This window comes from Nothoprocta perdicaria, unplaced genomic scaffold, assembly GCF_003342845.1.
Source record: "Nothoprocta perdicaria isolate Ctin4 unplaced genomic scaffold, notPer1 scaffold_281, whole genome shotgun sequence".
In the NCBI taxonomy this organism is placed as follows: Eukaryota; Metazoa; Chordata; class Aves; order Tinamiformes; family Tinamidae; genus Nothoprocta; species Nothoprocta perdicaria.
In genome coordinates this window covers 388440-413047 of record NW_020455512.1, presented here as the reverse complement: position 1 = coordinate 413047, position 24608 = coordinate 388440, and the positions used below count along the sequence as shown (strand labels likewise).

General features: G+C 40.5%; 1 protein-coding gene across 8 annotated transcripts in view; it reads right to left on the bottom strand.

Moving 5' to 3' along the window:
- MAPK10 (mitogen-activated protein kinase 10) overlaps positions 1-24608 on the bottom strand; it is a 133096-nt gene that overhangs the window by 71286 nt on the left and 37202 nt on the right. Inside the window, exon 1 of one of the 8 annotated variants that reach the window (XM_026041327.1) lies at positions 8108-8155. The exons of 5 other annotated variants lie outside the window; for them this stretch is intronic. Coding sequence is in view for 1 of the 3 variants with exons in the window: in XM_026041323.1 (XP_025897108.1) it covers positions 6309-6311 (3 nt within the window). In the remaining 2 variants the exon portion in view is untranslated. Of the gene's footprint in view, positions 1-4004; positions 4015-6308; positions 6344-8107; positions 8156-24608 lie in introns of those variants that run through there. 2 more of the 8 variants (XM_026041323.1, XM_026041328.1) reach the window with 2 other exon arrangements.

Sequence of the window (24608 nt, the reverse complement as noted above, 5' to 3'; positions counted from 1 at the left end):
AGTGACAGGCCATTTTATCTTAACTGGTTTTCCCTAAGTATTGATACATGCAGTAATATAATAATTTGCATTGTCATTTCACAAACTGAAATTTAATCGAAAGAAATGCCACTGAATGCCTGCAATAGGTTAAAAAGGAAAAAGGTGCTTTTCTCCCTTATGCAACTCCAGCTTCTGTCTCTCACTTACCTAGACCACTTCAATAAAGATGCATTGGTATTAATATTTTGTCATGTAATGGACAGGACACCCTGATTTATAATTCAACTGAAATAAAGTCTTTGAAATTGCACAAGAGAACCATTGGAATAGGTGACTATGTTTTGATGGAGAAGACTGATCCCATTTCAGGCCTACCTCAAGTTGTGAGTGATTTCAGCCCCCCCTTGCCCAGCAGCTCTCGGTCCTTCTAATTTACAGTAACATTTTACCTGCAAGTAACAAATGTTTGTTCCTTGTATCTTTACACAGGGAAACATGTTATATTTTGATCCCATAATTTTGTATGTTTAAAGTTACAACAATTACACCATGAATGGAAGTGCCTCCGTGGACGAGTCAAACACGTGCCCATTTCTCAAAGCCATGACTGCAGTACTCACATGAACCAGATTTGAGCTCTTCCTATGCTGAACCACATTATTTATTCTCCCATATGAAGCATGAAGGATTTCTCAATTTAGTGGGGCAGTTTTAAAAATGTTCTAGAGTGCATGCATGTCAGGAGAGAATCCGAGCGTCTTTTCATTCATATAAGATACAGAAACAGCAACTTCCTTGGAAATTTAAACTCTGTATCTTTAGTTACTACAGATTACTGTCACAGAGATGAGGACTATGTTTGCTTTGTATTAAGCACATCCTGTCCTACCAAAAAGCTGTGCAAAATGACTTAACTCCACAGTTTCAATCACTGCTGTTCCTTTTGGTCGGCTGCTGGAGATCTTACAGAAACCTCACGGGACACGGTATTTCCACAAAAAGAGAGCCCACTGGGAGTAAAGGATTTGGTTTGCACTTATTTAGGCAACCTCTTAATCATCACGATCCTCTTATTCCATTTGGCTGTGTCTTGCATTATGGGCAACCATCAACTGTTTCACTGCAGAGATTCACTGGGTGCTGTGTCACTATTGCTGCCACATTTCCCTAACTGTCCGGAGAGGAATCTGAACACAAGTGAAGATTATTACAGCAGTGCTATTTCCAGTAGATTTGATTCCGGATACAATCTCTGCACCAGTGTTCCCAGGCTGCCCTGGGAAAGACGCCAGGCAGAACAGCTGGAACAGCATGAATATCTCCTCAGCATCACCTGAGGATTTGTATTATGGCAGATAACACTCAAAAATGATTTATGTGGAACCCAGAAAAGGAATTCCAGAGAATTTTCCTTTTCAGGAGAGATTGTTGGTTACCTAAAGAAATACTTGACTCTCCAGTCTATCTTTTTTTTTTTTCCCTGACACAAACTATTTTGTAATTCCAGTTTTTCAAACTTCCCTCCCACAGGTCAGTTTTCCCACGTCTGGCATTTCTTTTCAACAGTTTCTCATTCCTCAGAACCCTGTTCATCCTATTCAGATCAGCGACATTTTAACTGTTGCCAAGTATCTATATATCACACAGCTATATACCTCAGATAAGACTAAGAAAAAAATAAAGCAGTTCAAGTGTCCTCTACAAAATGTCTTTATGTTGCTCCAGGTTCTGATCTGCATTCACCACGATGAAGACTAGAAGCTCTCCCCATAAGCAGCTAGGGAAGGTCACAAGACTCCAGAATCAAAGCTAAATACAAGGAGCAAAGCACAACGCAGCACGGGGATGGTCATCTGTTCTAGTTATGAACCTGCATTCAGAAATGCTATATATATATATATATATATATATATATGTATTTTTTTTCCCCACTCATTAACCCAGTTGTAACAATGCCAGTATGAGGAAGGATGGCTGGCAGCAAACACTACCAACTCCATCAACCTGAAGGATTTCTATATGTTTCCCACGCATTCATGTAACGGGCTGCCACAAAGCTCTAGAAGGGGTAGTGATCATGAAGTTGAAGTAACGCAGTCGTGTTCTATCATGAGCTTCATTGCGTATGTTTAATTTTTAATGTTGAAATTGTAAAAATGAAGTTGTCTCCTTAAGATACAAGGATGCTTTGTGACTTTCTGCAGCTGTTATCAGCATTGCTTAGCAAACAAATTTAACACAATGTGAGTGCGAACTATATTTAGCTCCCGTTAGTGTGTTAACACATCATCATGATTAATCATTCTTATCATACTAATGTAGTGGCACTCACAGATGAGCTGAGAACGGCCACATTATACTGTGTACTGCAAAATCATCTTTTGTATCCTCATTTACATTATTATATCCTATTTACGGGGGTATATATTCATGCTACACAGAAGAACGCTGCAAAGGCAGTGAGTCCTTGATTCCATGAAGATAATAAATATGTACTTAAAGAAAATACTGGCATAGTGCAAACGGGCCCTAGGGCGTAGAAGCTACTGTGTGCGTAACGCCTCGTATCGGACCCATAGCTGCACTGCCACGACCACAGAAGGGAGGCAATACCATGATGAGCTCTATCGGTCAAACTTCCACTGCGCAGGAGAACAAGGAAGGTCTATGGAGTGCTGCTCACCTCGCCTGCACACTGCCCACAATTACATCTGTAATGCAAACTGCCATCTCCACTCACCAAGCAGGAAATCCTGCTTCAATCCTGCTTTCAATGGTTCACGGACTGGTCAAATCGCATTCAGTTTTGTTCAAAAGATTCACAAGCCCTTTCTCTGGGTGAAGGCTTTGGTCCTCGCTACTTCTCCCTCTCAGGGAGCTAACTACAAAATACATCTATAAACAAACTGTAAAAGCCATCAGAAAATGCTGTTCTCACTCCCCCTGCATTGCTTTCACCTGCTTCAATTCAACCTTCAGTGAAGAGCACAGATCCCAAGAGCAAGTCACCTTGAGCGGTCCACTCTTCAGATTCAACCAGCTGGACTTTTTTTTTTTTTTTTTTTTTTTTGGAACCCTTCAGAGCAATTTAAGGTCAGTATTTTCAACCACTGTTACACCCTGCTGAATTTATTAAATCTGGAGGTTACAACTATGGATTACAATAGCCAAAGTCAGCCCTGTGCAGCATAAAGAACATTTGTGTAGCTGTGGACCTTTGGATTTGGAGAAACCATCTTAAGTGCACAGATACAACATGCTATTCTTCAAATAATGTTCCTCAAAATTCAAAAATTCTCCACAATACAAGAATAAGCACCCAGCACCCTGGATTTTCTCTGTGACCTGTATGGCGACTGCGGGGAAGGCAGAGCTCCGTATTTGGAGAAATAATTCACCTCCCCTCCAAAGGTTTCTTTAACCTTTCCACCCCAAGAAATTACTGTTCAATTACTGCAGGGCAGAATGTTAAAAGCAGCAATCAATCAACTACTATCAGCAGCCTATCAATGAGGAAAAAAAAGTGCCTGCTTTCTAGCCAGCTCTCCAAATACAATATAATCATATAAAATTTCTACTAGACCTATGAAAGCTGCTCTTTACATCCTACGTCTTTGAATATTATTATTTTTCAGTTTCATTTTTGTCTTTTGCTTTGCTGTCAAACCTGGACAAACCTTTACATCTAGCAACTGGGAGGAGGTGGGAGTGGAAAAGTAACGGACAGGTTGGCAACTTGACCTGTGAATTGCTCCTAACCGCTGCTAAAAAGTGCTCAGACGACTCAGCTGTCTGTGCTCCCCCATCCAGAGCATTTTCCTCCTCTGAAAGCCCTTAGGCTTCTGCCAAGGGTTATTCTGCCTCCCATGTTGGCCTAAAAGGTGAAAAATGTCAAAAAGGAACAAAGAGATGTCTGTGGCCTTGAAGAGGTTCTTAATTGCTGCTGAAAAATAGCAGAACATTTGTACATTCAACATTTTTGACACCTAGATAATTAATTTTTTGCTTTTTTTGCCACAGACCTGGAACACGCTGTTTTTGCATCTTCAATAATGTTCATAAGCGAAATCCTTTAAATCCCTTTAGCGTGAATGCTTCAGAACTACAGAACAGAATGGCACTTGCTTTCACACGGAAATGTGCAGGCAAAACACTGAAGAGAGAACTGTTGGGTTTTTTTTTTTTTTGCTTTGTATACACAGGCTTAGGTGCAATATTGAATGCTTAGTGAAGGACACGAGCTCCATTTCTAGGCCAGCCAGTACGCACTGCTCTGCAGCTAATCAGTCCCGAAGAACGAGGTTAAACAGGTACCTCCATCCTAGCGCTCGCAGGAGACACTTCATTAGTGTCATTTGCAAAGAGGTGTCGTACAAATGAAACTCAGAGCATCAGCACTAACGAGCTGAACGCTGAAAATGCTCGTCAGGGAGAGCTGGAGTCCTCCAACCCGCAAGCGGAGAGGGGTGATAAGCCAGCCACAGAAAGACGTTTCCGTGCTCAGCAGACGCCTGCCTCGGCCTGGCCAAGTTTCAATGGAGATAAAAATAAAACGACGTGTATGCCACATCGGCTCCACGGCAGGAACGCTTGCTCGCCCGGGATTGGAGCAGGCAATTTGGGAAGTAGAGCTTCTCAATGACATGCAGAGTCAGCAGAGCCCAAAGCAGCTGTCACTGCTGGTGGGAGGGGAACTGAATTGGCAAAAAGTTCCATTTCCTGGAGAAAGAGGAGAAGGAATGTGAGCGCTGACAGTCTACAACATGTAGATTTTCCTGGTGAATTGCAAATTTGGGGCTGAACAGCAATTTATAATGATCGCTGAACAGTGATCATTCTAAGTAATATATAAAGAAATGTTTACTCAGTTGGATAAAGCCATAGACAGAGTATAGCTCCTCTGACCTCAAGTTGGTGGCATTTGCCAGGGCATTTGCCACTGCCCAACACCACCAGAATAGGCTTGTTTTTCCTATCACTGATCACTGTTGGTGCTAACATCTCTTATTACAATATCGCAAGTGCAATGCTATTGGAAGTTTCTCTCAAAGCATCAGATAAAAAAAAAAAAATCTCTCTTAAAATGAGCAGTTGCTGTCCCTTTCATTTGCAAAGAAGAGGCTGAGTATAACCTCAACACAGGTTCAAAAGATGAAAAGCAGAATTCCCCCAGAAAGATTCTCTCTTTTAGAAGAAAAACAACTCAGTGATTTTTGGGGACTCCCAGTCACCACTAAGTCATTAATATCTGTTGCAAGCAATAGGTTTACTTGCAGAGTGTATGTTTCTTTGATTAATTCTTATCCATAAATACAAGACAGCTGCTTGTCTCAAGCAGACTCCTTCCCAGACGCACAGGATTCGAAAGAGATTTTACAAGTTACAAGAACTGATCAGCTACAAGTTGCCCTTTCTCTGGATGAATCTTTCCCCACACACTATCCCAATTTAGATAATCAAGTAATTAGCCAAGTGAGACTTTCTGATCAGGGCAAGTATGAAATACTTAAGCTTGCCTGTGTGCTCCGCTGGAACCAAGGCTCGAGCTCAAGGCAGACTGCCCTTCACAAGGACAGTTTCCTAAGCTTAACATGGCTTGCTGAGCTCCCCTTTACACGTGCCCCAATACTGACACTGTCTAGATGCTTTCACTCCAGACTGGGTTTTTTCAACTTGCCCTTTCTGGTGCAGATTATCCAACCCCTGTGCAAGTGCAAATTCCAGTGTCCTTAAGAAAGCAGTTAGGTTTCAAACTGTATGGCCAGAAGAGACAAAATCCCTTCACTAGCCAACCCCTTTCTCATCATGCCAATGAAAATAAACCAGAGGGGACGAACTGCACAGTTTTTAACTGTGGATATATACAAAATTTTTACACTTCGTATTTTTTTTTAAACTTTGTCTTTTAATTACAAATGATGTTCCTCATTGTCTTATAGTTCTGAATCCATACTAAACCCGTTAGCCTAAACCCATTTTCTCTCACTAGCAGAACATAAGCTCTCATCACAAAGTTATCTATAATGAATCCCAGGGACTGCGAATGCATGCTCAATGCAGAATACTGAACAGCAGTTATCTCAGAGGAAGCTTGCTGAGGTTTAAGCTGCTTATAACCCCTTTTGGGAGCAAGAGATAGAGTCTCTACTTTTTCTTTCATCACCATTTTCTGTTTAACTGACTAAACCAGCCTATTTTGAATGGCATCACTGTGCAGCAGTCTGGTACTGCTGAACTACGTGGAAAACTATTTCACAGATGACTATTTTAAGGCAGCAACAGCAGCCTTGGGTTTCTATGCACTCTTTGACAAAGGCATCACTTACCATCAGTCATACCAAAGCATCTCATCAAGCGTGAGAATGAAGAGCATCAAGGCAGTCTGCCTGAACACTCTCTCATGCTGCCTCTCTGCCTGAATGGGAAGGAAAGAAGCCATGGGAAGGGTACAGTGCAGACTTATGTTTTTGGGAAAATACGCATAATTTAAGAAGTAAAACAGCTTAAGAGATTAAGCTGCCTATAGTCCTGTGGGTAGGATAACTCGTAGCAATGACAAAAATTGCAAGGGTTAGCAAAAGCTTATAAGCTTTCTCCAACTCTCCAAACTGCAACGCATGCAAAAATCTGTAGAAAAATGACAACTTGTCCTCTCGGAGGACCAGCATTCACCCAGCTTCAGTAATGAGCCCCTCCTTTCGGGCTAAAAACTGTATTCAGACTCCTTACAATGACACACACAAATGGTTATGTACCATCTGCTTCTGTCCAGTTTGGGATTCTCTCTGCTACCTCTGCAGACTATGTACTTCAAAAGTCACCTGTAATATAATTCTCTTGGTTATAACGCCCACTAGATTTTTTCTCCCATTAAGAAGATATATATATTCTTTCTCTCTCCATTGCACATGACTTAGCAGCTTGTCATGGTCCAAATTTATTCAGCTCAAAGTCTACTGATAGGCAAGCAGGCCTGAAAATTGCCACGTGCAGTACACACGCATCGAAAGCTTTCCCCTGAAGAGAAATGAGCAGTCCTAGGAGAAAGGGTATACTAGTAACACTAGAAGACATTCACCTACATGGCCACTGAATAATTTAACTCATTCTAGCCCCGAAGAGGGAAGCAGTACTATGCAGTTATTCCTAAGGCTAATCACTGTTACTCTCCTTGCAAGTGAGGCTCCTCTACAAGATACCAGCAAGATCACCTCCACTAGCAGTACTGCTCATTACAGAGCCTTGGTGGCAATCTGCATTGTAGACAGCTCTTGTTAAAAGCAAGGGAAGGGCAAGACATATTATAGTTTCATACTATAAAAGTGAGAACAAAAGAACTAACATGTCTTCCTTAAAGTTTTAGCAACACTAATTTTGAGGAATGACTCGAAGCCCAGCAAATGAATATCATTATGGTAGGAAACCATACAAACAGCACAAAGTATTATTTTTATATATAATCAAAACTTCCAACGCAGTAAATCACAGCAGGAAAAAAAACTGCTGCAGTTGTGTGGTAAACGGCTTTTCAGTTGCAAGCAACCTGCAACATCACTTCCTTGGCACTATAAGCCTCACCTGAGAACATGACTGTGGATGAATACATATTCTTACACACCCTTAGGTGTCGTCGCAAAGAAAGGAGGAGAAACTGGCCATTGCCTATTTCCACTTACAATACTGAACACAAAAGTAATTGCTGTCTGAGAGCTCTGACTTGTGGAGTGTGGGAAATCACTCCTCAGATAACTTGAGATAGTTTGGACAGTGGTTCCCTGCTCTCTGCTTGTTCCCTCCTCTGGTGGTGGTTCTGTCTGTACTCCAACTCCCAACGGCTCGCAAAGAGTTCTATCTAAGGACACAGGGTGTTACAGCAGCTGAGCTTTCAACTCCAACAGATGTGTTCTCTACCTAATCAAATTACATGCTCTCACAAAAAAGAGAAAAAAAACAGGACACTGACATCACAAGTATTTTGTTACAGAATAACTTCAAAAATGCCTGCACTATGCACCAGTGAAATATCCTACACCTACTATGTTTATTGATTTAAGAGAAGAACATGTAGTCTGGCTTGCCAACAACATGAAGGATAAGAACAGTCAAGAGAACACACTATTCTTACCTTTCAATATCTATCACTTCAATTCCTTGTTAAGATGGAGTGCCTTGCCGCAGCCTTATAAACCATTCATTTTCTCTGAAATCATCCTCATCTTGAGCTTTTCTACTTCTTCCATGTGAAAACATAAGTAATATTTTACAACTGAGCAGAGACATTTGTCAGAATACTCACTGTAGAAATCCTACCATGTTCTCTGTTAGACTCCGGAGAAGAAACTAAGGATGTAAGCTTATTTTTTCCCTTTTGCACTAAGATGATCATGTTCTAACTATCAACTTACCTTTTATAAGCATAACAAATATGCATATCCTGGTATTTCTTTATAACAAGCAGGAAGGACATACCTGCGAATCCTTAATCTAAGGAGATTTGTTCTGTGCTCTTGCTGTCAGTTACCTCACAGGCAGTGACTTTATTTGAGCCAGAGTTTCTTACCTGTGCTTCAACATGGAACCATCTTTCCTCACAACAAAATCTGAACAAGAAAAATAAGTGCAAGGACTACAGGCATACAAGGAGATACCAGAATCTTGGCACTAGTCTCTGGAGAACCACCAGAATGTGCTAGTTTCTCATCACAATATGTCCTTTTCTCACCAATACATCATCTCCTGCATTTTTTTTTTCAGAGTCATTTTTGTTCCTGTGTCATTTACAGTTCTCACACCTGCACAAATCCATCAAACCTGTCAAATGTACTCAAAGTTATATACTACAATTACCAGCAACATGTTCCTTCTTTTTCTTGGTTGATTTTCTGTCCAATACTTCTTTGTTATTGCTGTGTTTCCTGTTTGTCAACACAACGGCTCGTATCTTCACCAACATGGCATGTGTTCTCTCTTCAGCATCATTGTAAAAAACTACAAAGTTTCCTACAAATCACATTTTCCAAGGCCAGAGAGACCACATGCATGATCCAATTTCCCTCCTCTGCAATTCAAACGCCCGAAAAGTGAAAGATTCGTAGTCCTGTCAGCTCTTCATCATAGCAGCCTCTGACCACAGATACACAGGTTTCAGTTATTCATGGCAGAAAACTGCTTAGACTGCCTCATGTAAGACAACAATCTAAATCATTTGTTGCATTTGATTGCTGGGTATAGCTGCATTACAAAAGTCCAAGTAGAACGATGGCTCCCAGCCTGTGAACAAGCAGCATCTCTCTGACAGCAAGAACAAATGGTTCTCAAGCTACGGAAAACTATACATAAACAACAGCGACAGAGCTATGAAAGAGAAGAGACTCCCTCAGTTCTGACTCCTGTTGTCTAAGAACCTCCACAGTTCAAAAATTCATCAAAGATGCAGCCACGAGAGCCAATGATAACACCAAACTCATAGTATTCTATCGCTAACTTCTGAATAACCAATTTGCTTAATGCTCTATTTATATTGTCAACCGGTATTCTTGGGTTAGCATTTGAATATAAGGAAGTGCTCACTAGGAGACTAGAGCACTGCCTGATCTTTAGTCTGAGCACTACCAGCTATCTCCCAGAATATTCCTGCTCTAGAATAAGAAAAGTTGCAACATGTGGGGAGAAAATACAAAACAAATCAACCTGTAGATTATCTGTTCACTTACCTACCTGTGAGTAGCTTTGCTTGCAGCCCTCAGCAGTGCAGGTAAACAAAAAATAAATTCTTTCACTCCATTCAAGTAGCTGTTAAGTTGCTGTCAAAAAGTCTTACAGAAATAAATTACACTCCCATTTTTTTAGCACAACAATACAAGTTACTCTGTTATGAAAGAAGAAAGGAAAACAAAAACAAGCAAACAAAAGGAAGCACAGGAGCTCTGAGACAGAGCTGTGGAAATACTCATCAGTTCCCAAATACTGCTTACCAGCAGCACCATAGTTGCAAATTAACACTAAGGCGCACATGTTTTTTCAATTCTAGCCACACAGTGACCAGAGCAACAGCAGCTTGCCCACCCCAGGCTTACTAACCGAGTGAAGAGGCTAGAACATCAGGCCAAGTCGAGCATCACCTGGAGGGGAGCACAAGGGGTAGCAACAGGAATGAGCTGGATGGGGGCAAGACTCACACAGTGCAAGGATAAGCCACAGATGAGAATGGATGAAATGAGAAATCACTGCTTGCATACTTGTGTCTTGTCTTGCTGGCAAGGAAGATGGCTCTCTGACTGCAGGAGTTGAGTGGCAATTCTGCAACAGTACCATGTTCTATGTTATCCACAAGGAAAACGTATGCACGACCAAAGTACATCAAAAAATCTGTTTAGATACCTACTTTAATATGTGTTTCCCTTCTCCCTTAAATTTTCATTTCCCTTTGCTTTAAAAGGATCTCTCTCTCTCAAAGATGCATGATAAACACAAAATGAAGAGACTTCAACCAAGTCTATACAAAAGGAAGAAACAAAACTACAAGACTAGCCTTGATGACTGGTCTCAAGACAACTGGAAAGAACAGGCTTAAATTACATTTTTTTTTTAATTTTAATTGAGACTACAGTATAAATTACCCTTAAGAAATTGTGAAATATGTGTCAATGTGAAACTGAGCTTTCCAAAAAAATATGAGAAAGCGCTTGAGGATACTGCATACAAGGTGAGAAATTGTCATCTATAGACTCAGCCTGGAGATGACTTACACACACCCTATCCATCTCTGAAGAGACAGGCACATTCAGCAAGAATAATTTGACAGGAAAGCCAAAGACAAAGCCAACACCACAAACATTTCTGTCTAAACATAGATTGCGGCTGCTGTCCCTCACTCCCTGAAAAAGAGCTGCATCTTAAGCACAGAACCCTTATTTACACATACACACACAGGCACAAAAAAAAAAAAAAAAAGCCCTTAAAAGACCAAAAAATGCCTTATCATATCACAAAGGAGACACTTTCTATGGATTTGGCTAGCGGTTTCAGTCCTAAGTTCAGTCCTTTCGTTCTCTTCTAGTACAATAATGTCATTTGATTTCTTTTTTAAAACATATTTACAATCTCAAAAAAAAAAAAAATGACTGCATGTCAAATTTTATCCAGGACTGGTATTGAATAGTAAATCCAATAGATAACTTTCTTTAAATTTCATCAGGCTTCAAATTGTTTCTTTAAACTGTATTCTACTTTGCAGCCAAGACTGCACATTTACAGTGCCAAAGTATCAAATTTTAAGCTTGATTGAGTGCTTAGTAATTACAGCTCAGAGTCAGCATATATATATATATATATGCACGAATTTCAATTGAAGAAATAAAAGTATTTTCAGATGCCAAGGGGCTAGTGTAAAGAATGCAAAATGAAATTGTGCAAAAAGTTAAAAACATTTTGTGAGAGCAGCTGTTTCAAACAAGCGTACAAGAGCACAGCAGACAAGCGCATGTAAATCACCATCTTATCCAGCTGCCTTTGACTTGCCCAAAACAAGACACCCACTTCAAGTTGGATTCAATGTGGAAAGCAGCTGCACATTTGAAGCAAAATCTGCATTGCTCGGTCAGAACAACTCAAAAAAATGGCTGAGATAAAGCTTTTCCACTGATCATTTTCAACCTCTATTTTCTTAGCCATTTTCACAGTCTGAAGGCAATCTGTCTTACACTTTTTAACAAGCAACTTAAATGGACAATAATGTAACTAAAAGTTGTTATATGATGGTATGGCACTCCTATGCCTAATAAAGTACTAGCTCAGCCTACGCAGAAGCATAGGGAAAGAAATAAAAATGGACATGAGTATCCCTGAAGCTCTACCTCCTCTTTTGTCCTTCCAAAGGATACTTTGAGTAAGGAAGCAGCTAAATATTGAAAACCTACGACTTTAAGTGAAATTACTGGTTGGTATTTCATGTAGGGTAGGCCAATTTAGGTTGCCTCTGAATTCAATTCAGTGTCGGTTTCTCACCTGCTCTTGATGGAGTTACTTTCTACTGCTTTGCGATCTATAATAACATATAAGCTCTGACTGACTGGGGAGTTGTATATTGTGGCCTTGTAAAATGATAAAGAATTGTTTCTTAACTATTTGGAGCAATGAGTAAGGCCTCAAACTTAACCAAAAGCAAAACACAGCAGAGTTAAGACAGTTTATTTTTACAAAATTGCTTTTTTCTAGGGCTTTTCTCTGCTCAGTTGCTGTGTAGACTGCCTGAAAAAAACTGCTGCTTACAAACAAAGAGCATTTAAAAGCTTTCTGTGATTTATTTTTAAAAGAGAAAAGAAAAACAAGTTACTCATAAATCTGTCACAGCTGGACTAATATTAAAAGGCAAATGAGGCTAAGTTATGCATTACAGACAGGTTTTAACAGTTAAATGATGCTGTGATTCAGCTGCAAAATTCACCTATGAAGACCCTGATCATGCACCTCACTCCCACATGCTGAGAGAGCGCCCCGCCAAGCGTGCTGGGTTAACATGTTTGCACACAAAGCTACATTGCAAACACCTGGGGGGGTGCCTGCAGACAAAGCCCATCGTGCCCCAACCCCATTTCCTCATCACGCCCCATCAGTCCTCCCGGAAGGGGAAGGGCTTGCGGAGAGAAGCAGGCCCCGAGCCCCTTGGCAGGCAGGGGACCTCTCCTACCACTAGTGGCCAGAGAGTAAATGACATTATGAAATTTGTGTCAGTTACTAAGCCCACTTTAAGTATTACCAGAAGCCAACTGTACACAAAAAAAAAAAGCTGTCCCGCTTCAGCATAACCACTAGGTACATACCAATGTTGACTCCAATCACAAAGAGGAAAAGATTGCCCCAGAGGACGAGGCCACCAACGTGCAGCTTGGAAACCTTGAACTCACTTTACCAACAGTTGCCGTGGAGAACCTAAACAGGTCGGGTCAAATGGCTTCATCAAATCCAGGCAGTTTTGCCTGCTGCACCCCGGGGCGTAGCAAGCCATTAGGCAGTCTCTTCCAGAGCAGGGGCTGTGGTAGCACAGTAATGTTCATTAACACACCAGGCCACTGAGCCCAAAGTAATACATGTTGCTGAGAAATCTGGTTAATAGCCAACACTTAAATACCAAGGCAAAGACCTTGCCTTTAAGTTGCAAACACAGTAAGAAAAGGCAGATGAGTGAAAGTGAAGAATTTAACCTGGTTGACCTAAATACCACGCACATTAGTTAAGCATCAGTCAGTTGCTTTTTATGTCTTCTTTTCCTTGCAGTTACCTTTCTGGACAAAAACTCATTCATAAGTGTTCTTGTAGCTTGCACTGATTTAGACAAAGGTCTCTACATACACAATACCCGATGGGCAGTATTTACAGCTGTAGTATCTTTTGCCTCTAAGTACCTACTACTGATGCACTTGTGCTCGTTTCAGAGGGAACACTTTGAGCTCAGAAATGGCAGGTTACCGTGCTTGAGCAAAGCTCTGTCTCACTAATTCCAGTTGGCCCCTCCATCAATCCAACCTGACGTGACAGCTTTCACAACGCATCACTGCCCCTACACACAACCACTATCTTTCTGAAGTGCTGCCAAGCTGTTTGGCACAGTTGCCAGCCTGGATTAGGAGAAGCAGACCACTAGAGCACCGACCTGCTCAGAGCAAAGTGCCATTTGAGGCAAATACATCTACGCTTTTGCAAAATCACCGAGAACAGGGGAATAAGTCACGACCGGAGTAGTCATCTGCCTATGATACAAAGAGTGGTCCACCTGCAGTGATAAAAATGCATATATAGCTGCTGTTATTGCTCTAACCTGCAAACCAGTAGCATTCTAGGGCTCTGTCTGGTCCTAACCAATTTCATGAAGAACAGCCAGAAGTGAACCACCACAGAACACATTTATCACCTCCATTGGTAACACTAGTTAGCAGTGATTTTCAGGAATTATTATAACATTACACTGTGTTAAACATACATTCACATGATATTCAGCTTGCTAAAGTTACCCATGGGTTAAATCAAGTTGTTAAGTCTTTATGGTTTTATAATCAATGAAACTTTTTTGGGGCTGGATAACTTAACCTGGTAATTGGTACAGCTAAGTAGCTGAACAGCAGGCCCCAATATTCGGTCTGCAGTCTGCGCCCGTCGCTCAGAGTCGCAGTCGGCACAGCCAGGGGCAACCTCGGCACCAGAGCAGGCCGCCTCCCCAGGCTCCTTCCCTGACTTCAGTCTCACCTCTTTATCCAAGCTTTCAGTTAACTCTCCCAAATTACTTCTGTAATGTCTCTCTTCCCCATCTGAAAGGCTTGGAATTCTTAAACTGCTCCAGCTCTGATTTAATGTCACCTTGAACTTCACTCTGGAGCATTCCTGCAAGTTAGGTAATACAATTACTTATCTACTACATTCCCTGTAAAATTTGTATGCAGATACTTCAGCATAGTAAGAGAAGTCAGAATTCAGCACACCAAAAAAACCTGTACACGTTTCCAGCTAGATCAGGAGTCCAATGACACACTGCACAGAATTTGTACTGTTTGCTACAATTCTCTCACCAAGAAATATGATAGTCCACTTGACCTTCAGAGATACCCTTCCTTTTTCCCTGCACAGTGAAGATACTCTACATGCTACATTCTAACCTTCAGGAAAAATCTTTCCACCAAAGGACAAACTCCAAAGAAACAGCAAACACTAATATATCTAAGAAAATTCTTTGTATGCTTATGCTTGATGCACTATCCTGGACTTCAGTGCAAGTTATTTCATCTACAGTTAAGGATAGAGGTCTGTATAAATTCAGTATGCACAACGCATTTTAATCATCATACCTATTTTTGAAGGAAGCGTTTATTTAATATTACCTTTAAAGAACTGTTGATAAGTGCCATTGCACATAGATTTTAACTAAAAGGTCCGTTTCAATAATTTCAAGACAAATAAAAATCTAGCATAGAAAAAGGTGTCGGGGCTGCCTCCTCCTATCCATCCAGCTTCCAGGGAGATTCAGTATACCCAAAACACAGGCTTTTCTTTCTTTTTCCCTAGGAGTTCCTTTCTATGATGCTGCGCTGTTTTCCTTAAAGGCAATTTAGTGAGGCTGACAATGTCTGTTTCTGTGAGGCTGACAATGACTGGGTGCCCTGTATCACTATTATTTAAGTTTATATTTGTTCCCCCTGTATCACTATTATTTAAGTTTATATTTGTTCCCCCTGCTTTCCTACCACAAACTCTACAGCAAGCAAACAATAATCCTAAACTGGCAGTTATCATCAAAGGGTCAACTGTCAAAAGCAGCCAAAGCACAATTCTGTGCTTTAAGGAGGAAAAAAAATTGGAAGGAACCTGACTCCTTTTGATGAGCTCTTCTGTCCATCAGCTTTCTGAGACAATCTGTGCACTGAACTAAGATATCCTCCACACCTGAAATTTAAGCAGAGGATTGATCTTCACAACTAACTTGCAGCTTTAAAAGTCATCAGGTAAAGAAGTCTCACCCACTTGCACGTGCCCATTCCAAGCAAGAAATCATCAGTGGGGCCTGGAGAACGGACTCCTCTCTGCTCCCTGCCTTCTGCTCCCCAAGCACTTTGAAAAGTCCACAGACACTGCCCAGCTTTTGTAGCCACGGCTCCTGACCAAAATCATTTAAAACTGCAAGTGCAAAGGGAAGCGAACCAGAAATTATTTAATGACATGGTACTGCATCTTCAATCAGCCCCTGTCTCTGGGATGCTCAGCAAAACAAACCTTCTTTATGCCAGCTTTCTGCAGTAAGAGCTCGCTGGAGCAGAAACTCCCCTTTTATTTGTGTCTTGTGCTGCACAGTGTTGCTAGTGTTTGTAAATAAAACACTGCAGCAGAACATCAATTGTAATAAGCTGATCATAAAGGTAACTTTATAATCCTAAATCTTTGTTTCTTGGGATTTTTGTTGTTGCCAAAATATGTAAACTGACAAACCCACCTTGAGTGCATTTCCTGAAAGTGATTGTATCATCACATGTCTGTTTCCAAAGCAGAATTTGCTGGAATCACTTTAAGTAACTTGAAATTTTAACCAAGCAACAAAGGAAGGAAAACTTACAACAGTGCTTTCCTACCTCTACCGGTTTAAGGGAAAGAGAGCAGTCACAAGCTTTCTAACCTACAGTCTTTGCAGTGTTTGGGAACACTAGGATAGCTAAAAGCTTGCAGATATACATAGAATTTTAAAAGAATGTTTGAGTGCAACTAGTAGAAATGCATTAATTTTATTTTATCTTTCAACGTCAACATCTAGGTCACTCGTTTGCCTCAATTATTTTTAAAAAGCAAACTAATTAGGACAAAAATCAAAGGAGAAAAATCAACCACCTTTTCTTACATGCAGTCATTCACACTAAAAAGCCAGCACTTCCTGCTAGGTAGGAATATATGGTCCAAAATGGCATTCATGAGATTATTCTTTCAATGTTTCTTAAGTTGGAAAAAAATAATATGAAAAATGTTATTGGAAAGCAAGAAATTAGTGTTTTTGCCATATAATGCTTCCAATATTATGACTGCCATTTAATGGAGGTGAAGATAATCAAGAGGGTTAATTCCCTCGAAGAGTAAGATGCCAAGCATCCCGTTTTAGCCAGAATTACTAGTTCTGAAAGACCACTGGAAAATTTTCTCCACGACCTATTCTTTGAAATGAACTCTGTTAAGTGTCATAAAGTGTTAGTTAATAATGGAACCTGAAGGCCCCACACCAAATCTAACCTTCGGAAGCGGCACCTGAAACAGTCCAAATGCACTTCACACCAATTGAGATGGTCACAATTGAGTAACCTCTTCGTACTGAGCTCCATTTGACACACAACAAGTGACTACTTCAAGCCTCAAACTGCTCTTAAACATGCCTCCTCCCTCCAACAAGGTGTTTTTTAGTCACAATTAAAACATTTAATAAACCGATAATGTAGCGAATGGTACAATATGACTGTTTTATCAGAAACCAGAGCAAGATTTTGACACAAATGCTTGGCCCCTATTTGTGCCTCATACTTCTGTCTACAGAAGACCACTATGAGCTTATCACAGTCCTGTACTGTAGGAATAATCATGTAGGAAGCTCGTTTAATTCCTTCCTCAAGATACATTATGTGATTACAGGACAGACAACAGTGAAAACAGAACTTTCTACGGCAGTAGAGCACCTCGATCTGCTGAACAGTAAAAAGAGAAAATTGAAGGGGGTAGAGTTGGTGCGAGAAGATTATCTTGCAAAGCACTGCAACTAAAACTATGTATCACAATCCTGACACAAATAAGTACACACATCTGACAAGATGCCAAATGCTCAAAATGTGTAATAAATGAGAAATGAACACAATATAGAGCCTACCTACAAAAAAGCTTTCTTTGTCATTTTTCAGTCTGATTATACCTAAGTTAGGTTTAGGTACCAAAAAAGAGCAACTCAGCTCCCTTTTCTCAAACTATCACTTACCTCTGAATCATCTCTGAATGAGTTTTGGTGTTTGCTTTAGAAAATTAATCGACTATTTGTCCTATTTCTGTGTCATTTGAACATTGTTTCACCTTGTCCGCTTCGCAGTATTTTCTCACCTGATTTAGCACAAGGAAAATGCCATTAGTCCAAAACATGAAATCTTACTGAGCGGTAGTCACTAATCACTAACTTCAGTTCCTTCAAGAGGAGCTTGTTTATCTCTCCCGTCAGCAATAGCCGATCAAGTTAAGATGCGGAGAGTGTTGAATTTCGGCCTGCCCTTCACCACAGGCAAAATAGGCCGCTACTCACCACAGTCCAACTTTTGGGCATGGCATATGCCCAAAAAAGCTTTTCAGCAATACATTTTAAATCTTGTCTAACTCCAAATGTAACAGTCAACACATTGATTTCCAGGGCATTTCTTACAAGCTGAAGGCCTTTGCTTGCTTGCTTGCTCTAATCAAAGACAGCAGTACACTAAAAACAGTGCAATAGTTTGCATTCTGGATGTCCAGTTCCTCACTTTGAATGGAGATATAAACCTATGATTAATTAGTTCAAGTGCAATGGCAGAAAGCTATGAACTACTTGAACCACATAGTGATGTTTGATTTCACATGCAGAGCTAACAATGACAATTATGACAGAAGCTGCTATTTTAAGGAGCTGCTATAAGGAGCTGCTATTTTACCCAAATGAATATCCAGAGCAACTTCACTGAATATAGTTACTTTATGCGATAAAATCACAGGCACAGCATATCCCAGCTAGTAAAGCCTGACCTGTATTCTGGCACCTGGTAAACCTTGCATGGAAAGCTGAGGACTATTTGCACTAAGGATCTGTGTCTCCATGTCCACCTTGCTCATTTACAACTCGCTTCTCCTCTCAGCAGTGATTCCTCAGCATGCAGCAAAATCTTCTTCCCTCTTTTAGCTTCAGGCTACTACTACTTGCTCTAGAATCAACAGAAGCATCTGCAAAATCCAACGGGGAACAAACATTCCCGGTCGGTCTTGTTTCATTATTCTCCTGTTTGTTTTCTGCACAATAGATAGCAGTACTTTGTTGGTACAACATAGAAAGCCTCATGTGGAAGGGCCATAGGCAACTATAGTTCTGGCTGTCTGTAAAATATCATCAGCTGTTCTAAGGAAAAAAGCATATGAATAATATTCCTATCTAGCAGCATGTTCCATATTTGAAAGTTATCCAAAATAAATCAACTCATCTCTGCAAAACTATTTAACCAGTAAATTGCCAAAAAGCTGTTATCAGAATACCTATCTTTTCTCACCAATGCTAACAGTAAAGTCATCTATTCTCAGTTCTAAAGGCAAAACCGTGATCCAGGGAACATGGGAATTGTACATATGAGTCACTTAAAAGTGCTATTTTAAATATTTATACACTACAGCAAACTGATTCTGAATAAAAGCCATTCACCATTAAAGTAGACATGAATACATATGTTTAACTAGTCTGTGCATCTTTGTATTGCTTGGATGGCATAACATGATAGAGCACAACCTTAATCTGTATCAAGAATGACAAAACCACTGCAAGTATGGGGAAAAAAGGGCAGCTTGTAGATTAAAAGTAAGCATATTAAAATCTGAAGTAAATTCATCCCAATTAATCACAGTAAAGCACCCCCAAGTTCAGTTGTATTAAAAGAACAACATAAAAAAGCACTGACACTGACATAAAATGGAATTAACACAGAGCCTAAGGTACTCTAGGTTGCAACTCCTACTAACTGAGTACTATGGTGCAAGATGCTATTTCCTGCGCCTTAGCTAAGGTGCAAGCAAACTGCATCCAGAATTGAGAAAGGGAAGCTAATCATTTGTCACAATAGGAACACAATAATAAGCAGCAGTCACATCAGGTAGCTGTATAAAACATACAATACTGGATGCAGAATGCCATCAAGAGAAATGCAATTGGGACTTGGAAAAATAACATTTGCCATTTGCCACCACTTCTTTTCTGTGAAATGCACGGCTATGACAAAGAGCTGCCATGAAGATAGTTTCAGAACACAAATTAGTTAAAATAATATGTAAAAGGATAAACCACTGGAAATAAATTTCAAACAACCAGTAAGTTTTTAAAAGACAATTTGGTGTGTTCCTCTATAAAATGGCCATATGATCCAGGCATGATTTCTGCCTACATGTGCAATGGAAAAGCTCAGGGTATCCAGAAGTATAAAAAATTGTGCCTAACAAACGTCTCGATTAGGGTGTTTTGTTCACAGCAAATGAGGCTGAAAATGTCAAGAAAAAAAAAAAACTCACAAGAACTGTAGAGGTACTAAGAAGGGTCATTTAAAATACTCAGAGTAAAACCCAAGAAGCCATACTTTACCATGCAGCAGTAAGGAATGCAGAGAGCTATGGGCACGACACAGCTATGTGCCCACTGAGCTGACATTTCACGCTCCTCATATCTGAGTGCTGGACTCTTGCAGGGCCCAAGACTTGCACAACACACCGAATTCCAGGCTACTGTGCTGGCCACAGCTTTCCTCACAGGTAGCAATGACTTAGAACTCACAGGCTGCTGATTTCAGCAATCACCTTCAGTGCATCGCTTCAGGTAGTCCATGCAAAGCTCTGAGTATGTACAACTATTTGTGTAAAACAGAAAACAAGTCCAAAGGATCTTCACTGGGAACTCACCTTTTGATTTGACAGTCAAAGTCAGATTTCTCATCTCCTCTCCTGTCCATCATAGTTGAACACTAACAGTATTAAACTTGAGGAAACAGTCAGTGCTTTCCTTTCACACAGAATGTATTTTACAACAGATGACTTTCATCAAGTCATTCATCTACTAGTAGACTGTAATTTTACATCACTGCCAAGGCTGAACCGCAGCAACTTAACATATAATCTACATACACTCCCAGTACACTTTTTTACACTGTTGTTAAATATCGTCTTATTTTAAGGAGTAACAGCTGCTGTTTTGGGGTAACTTAAAAAAGCAATCATAGTTAATATTTCCTATTCTTGTTCTAAGCAGCAGGCGTTCAGATGAAAGATACGGGGTTTCTATTTAAAAATCAATGTTTTCCAGCGCTCGCAGTGAAACTTCTTCAGCTGATCATTTTAACAGTGTTGTCAAGTCTTTGTGCGTCAATAACCACTGACTCTCAACATAATATGGATGAACCTCCTCAACTTACACACTGAATTATACGCACTGCTAATTCAACTTTTGTTTCTGACCTGTGAAAAGGGAGTGAGCAGCATGGGTAGGTTTGGGTTTATCACACCATTCAACACGCTCACGACTCCGCTCACTACTGTCACACTGCTCAACACACTCAGTACTCCAAGTAGCTGCAGGTGGTCAGTTCTACCTCACCCAGTTCTACCTGTTGTCGGACAGGATCCATGTGGCACAAGACGACCACAGAAACCCGCTTCACCCGGCCGGTGCAGGAGTTGCTGAGCCTGAGTTACAACGCATTTCATGGATGTTTTACTAGTAAGCAAATAGCTCTCCTGCTCATTAGAATATTTTACTACACTTGCTAACAAGTGGTTTTAGGATGTGAACCCATCATAAAATCTCAAGAGAAGGAATCACTCCGAACACCCTGCACTCTCCTTCTGAGGGCTGTAGGGCTTTCCTGCCTTTTGCACAAGTCTAACATAATTACTTCGGGCTGCTTCTATGTTTCTCTCACAACAGTGCGATAAGCAAAGGTAGTTATACACACTGCTGAAATGCAGAAGTGCTACTGATGATTGAAATAATTAATAGTGAGAGGTCAAGTATCCAAACGGATTAAATATTACATTGTCACCTCTGTCATCACTTGAACTCCACTCCCAGTCAGTAAATGAATTAGTCCATTAGTAGGCTAGCTTCACTTATATCTGCTACCGTGTCAATAAAACACAAATCCCTAAAACCAGAGATTCCAAGTTATAGGAACAAAGTGAAGCTGGGTTTGACTAGTTCTAGATAAGGGTTTAACTCAATCTGCCACCAATTTTAGAGATGCTGGATAAGCATCCATTTATTAGTCAAATGTTTCTGAACTTAGTTCTGCTTTACAAAAAGGAGAGAGCAAGTACTACTGGTGTAGAAATGTCCAAAGAATAAGAGAACATGTATGACAAAAACATCCCAACACTGGCTACAACATCTTTAAGGACGTGCCTTGGATTATATCTGCGAAGATCCTTTACCAGACCATCAGAACACATATTTCCAAAGCATCTCACTACAAATCAACTGCAAACTAAAACAAAGATCCTGATTAATTTTCTTTTACTCAAGGAAATGATAAAAAAGCCTCATTTCACAGACTGTTATCGTTTGGGTAAATAGCCAAGTCAGCAGTAATCATCTGAATCGCTCACAAGGCGCAATTTGTAGCTCGGAGCAAGGTTTACATTTTCCTGAGGAAAAGGCAACCCTTTCAAAATTCTTCCCGTGTTTTGGTCTTGTGTTTTGTAACAACTTGCTAATTTTCTTACTCTTAATTTGATGCCTGTGCCATGGTGACTTCAGAAACATGTATCACACTACCTGCAAAATTCTTTTTTTTTTTTTCATATTACTTACGTAGTTGGTTTCCTTGATTCTCAATCTCTGGAGCCAAGAAATAAACAACAACAAACCAAATAGTAGATCTCAATTACTTAAAACACAGATGTTGATTATTTCAATTCTTACTTGTTATTCAGCTTTGCTGTTCACAGTAAGGTGAACAGTACTTACTTTTACTGCACAGAGTGTAATACCTTCAGGCCAAGAGGGCAAGCCTCTTCCAGAGGCAGTTCAAAATAGCTGAACATTCCACCAGCGACAAGAATACGAATAAGGTTTTTTCGACCAAGAAACTCTTGCAAAGAGACAGAGACAACACATTTCTGTCACCTGTGCTGTCAGCTATTGCCTTGAAAACGATGTCATTTAATAAACACTAAAAACAGGTGAAAATGAAGAAAAAAGAAACCTGGAGAAGTATTGCGGACTGCAGGTTTCTTGCGTGCTTGCCCTTACAGAAGGAAAAGTAACCTTGCTGGCCCACTGCTGTGGCCTGTTCCTGTGGAGCCGTGTTTCTGCAGAAGCAAGGCAGGACTGCCTTGGGAGCTACCAGAGCACTCGCTGGCAGCTCTCATTCCCCATGGGAGCACAGCTTTAATTCTCAAGTTACCAGCTGCAATCCTCACCCTGGGAAGCTCTTCGCTGCAATTGCTGGGAAGAGCTTCATTCTTCCAGGCCTTGAGAGAGGCTTGAGAGAGACAACCTCGGTGCTGAGGAACTAGTAATGCTGGGGTCAACATGAGGCTGACCGCAGATGTCTTGGGAAGACAGGAGGAAAAAGTCATCACACTCCATGGAGTGTAAAGCTAATGAGCTTGCAGGGAACCACCTATCTGAGATGAGGGACAACATTCTCCTTAAGGAGTTTGCCTCCTTCCGTAAATCCATTCCTGAGTCTACTTGCTGTCTTCATCTTCCATTTCCAAGTCATCCTGCTTTTAAGCATGTTTTTTCATTTACATCTTATCTGCATCCCACAAGTCACCTTCCATACGTTAGCACAACCGACAAATGGGCACGTCACCGCAAGCTCACTTCGTGCATTTAAACCCAAAATGTGCTCAGGAACACCAAAATGGCCTATTTGCCTTCATTTCATTATGACGCTGCTGAACCTATCATCTGTGTCCTTGATTCTCCAAGCTTAATAATGAAAATCAGGCTCTTCAGATTTAATTTAATGTAGCACCCAAATGCCCGAAAACATGGACTGGCCTCTGAACACAGAAGGACCATGTGCTCTCCGGGGAAGGGTTGTCTTGCACGGCTGTCCTCGCTCAGCTTCTGATAATATGAGGACATGCGACACTGAATTCAAAACACCCACATTAACAGACTTCCATCCTTGTAGGGTAAACTTCATTAAATTCCCTCATACACTGCACATCAAGAGTAACTGACTGCATGCCAAGTCAGATGGACCTCGAAAATTAACAGCTAACGGTTAAAAACAGCTTAGACTTTTCACTCTATTTTCTTAACAGAGAGCAACAGTGAGGATATTGAGTGTTACCTCCAGGCTCAGAGAGAAGAAGCTATAAAATCAAATAAGAACTGCTATCATTCTGCTGGCCTCAGCAGTCATCGTATGTCAGACCACCTGGTAATGGTTCCCTTTGGGTCAGGAACCCAAAGAATTTTGAAAACCAATGCATGGACAATCTACTTCCAACTAAGTCTTTCTTTGCTAACTGAGCCATTCCTCACTTGACTCCCATAGAAGGGAGTAACTCTACATCATCAACTATCATTGAAAGAAAAACAAAACCTTTTTGAACACCTTTCTATTCATCATCTTTCCCTTTTGCCCTTGTAATAGCTGCCTAAAAGCAATTATTTATAAAGGGTCACTGCAGCAAATCATCAGATAACTGGCAAAGAACAAAAAAAAAAAAAAAAAAAGCACAAAGTTTTTCTTAAAATTATAGTTAAAAAGTATCAGTGTTTGCTTGAAGGTTGTAATTATGAAAAATACAAACACATACCATCCTCTTTCAGCATCTTCCATCTGAGGAGTGCTCGTGATAGTTGCCAGACTGTCCAGTATGACACCAAAGCCAAAGTTTTGGAGTAGGCCAAATGTGGTCACTTTTCACTGTTCCATGAATACATGTCACCAGAAACCATGTTATCATTAAGAAATACACCTTTATCCTGAAGATATGAATGCACACTTTCCAATTAACTTCCACCAAGTCCTGAAGTGAGCTATGGAAGAATTAAAACTAGCCCACTAAGGTTGGAATGCACAGACTGGAAGTCTATCTCCTTTCACCAACAAATACATTAGTATAATGTATCAGTAGCTTCCCTAACAGTAAGGGGCATATCTGCTGCAGAAAATATTCCCCCCCTTCCTCCCCAAGGACATCAGCATCTGCACAAGTGACCGAAACCCCAGACCACCATCTCCTTCTGTCCACCTGTAATTCTGGGATATCTTTTTTTTCCTGCTGCACAAAGGGAAGGGGAAAAGACTGCAGAGCCACAGAAGTGCCATCATTTCCAGATCTTTTGTTCTCTAAAGTAGAAGCAAGGAAGATGAGTCAGAATTTGA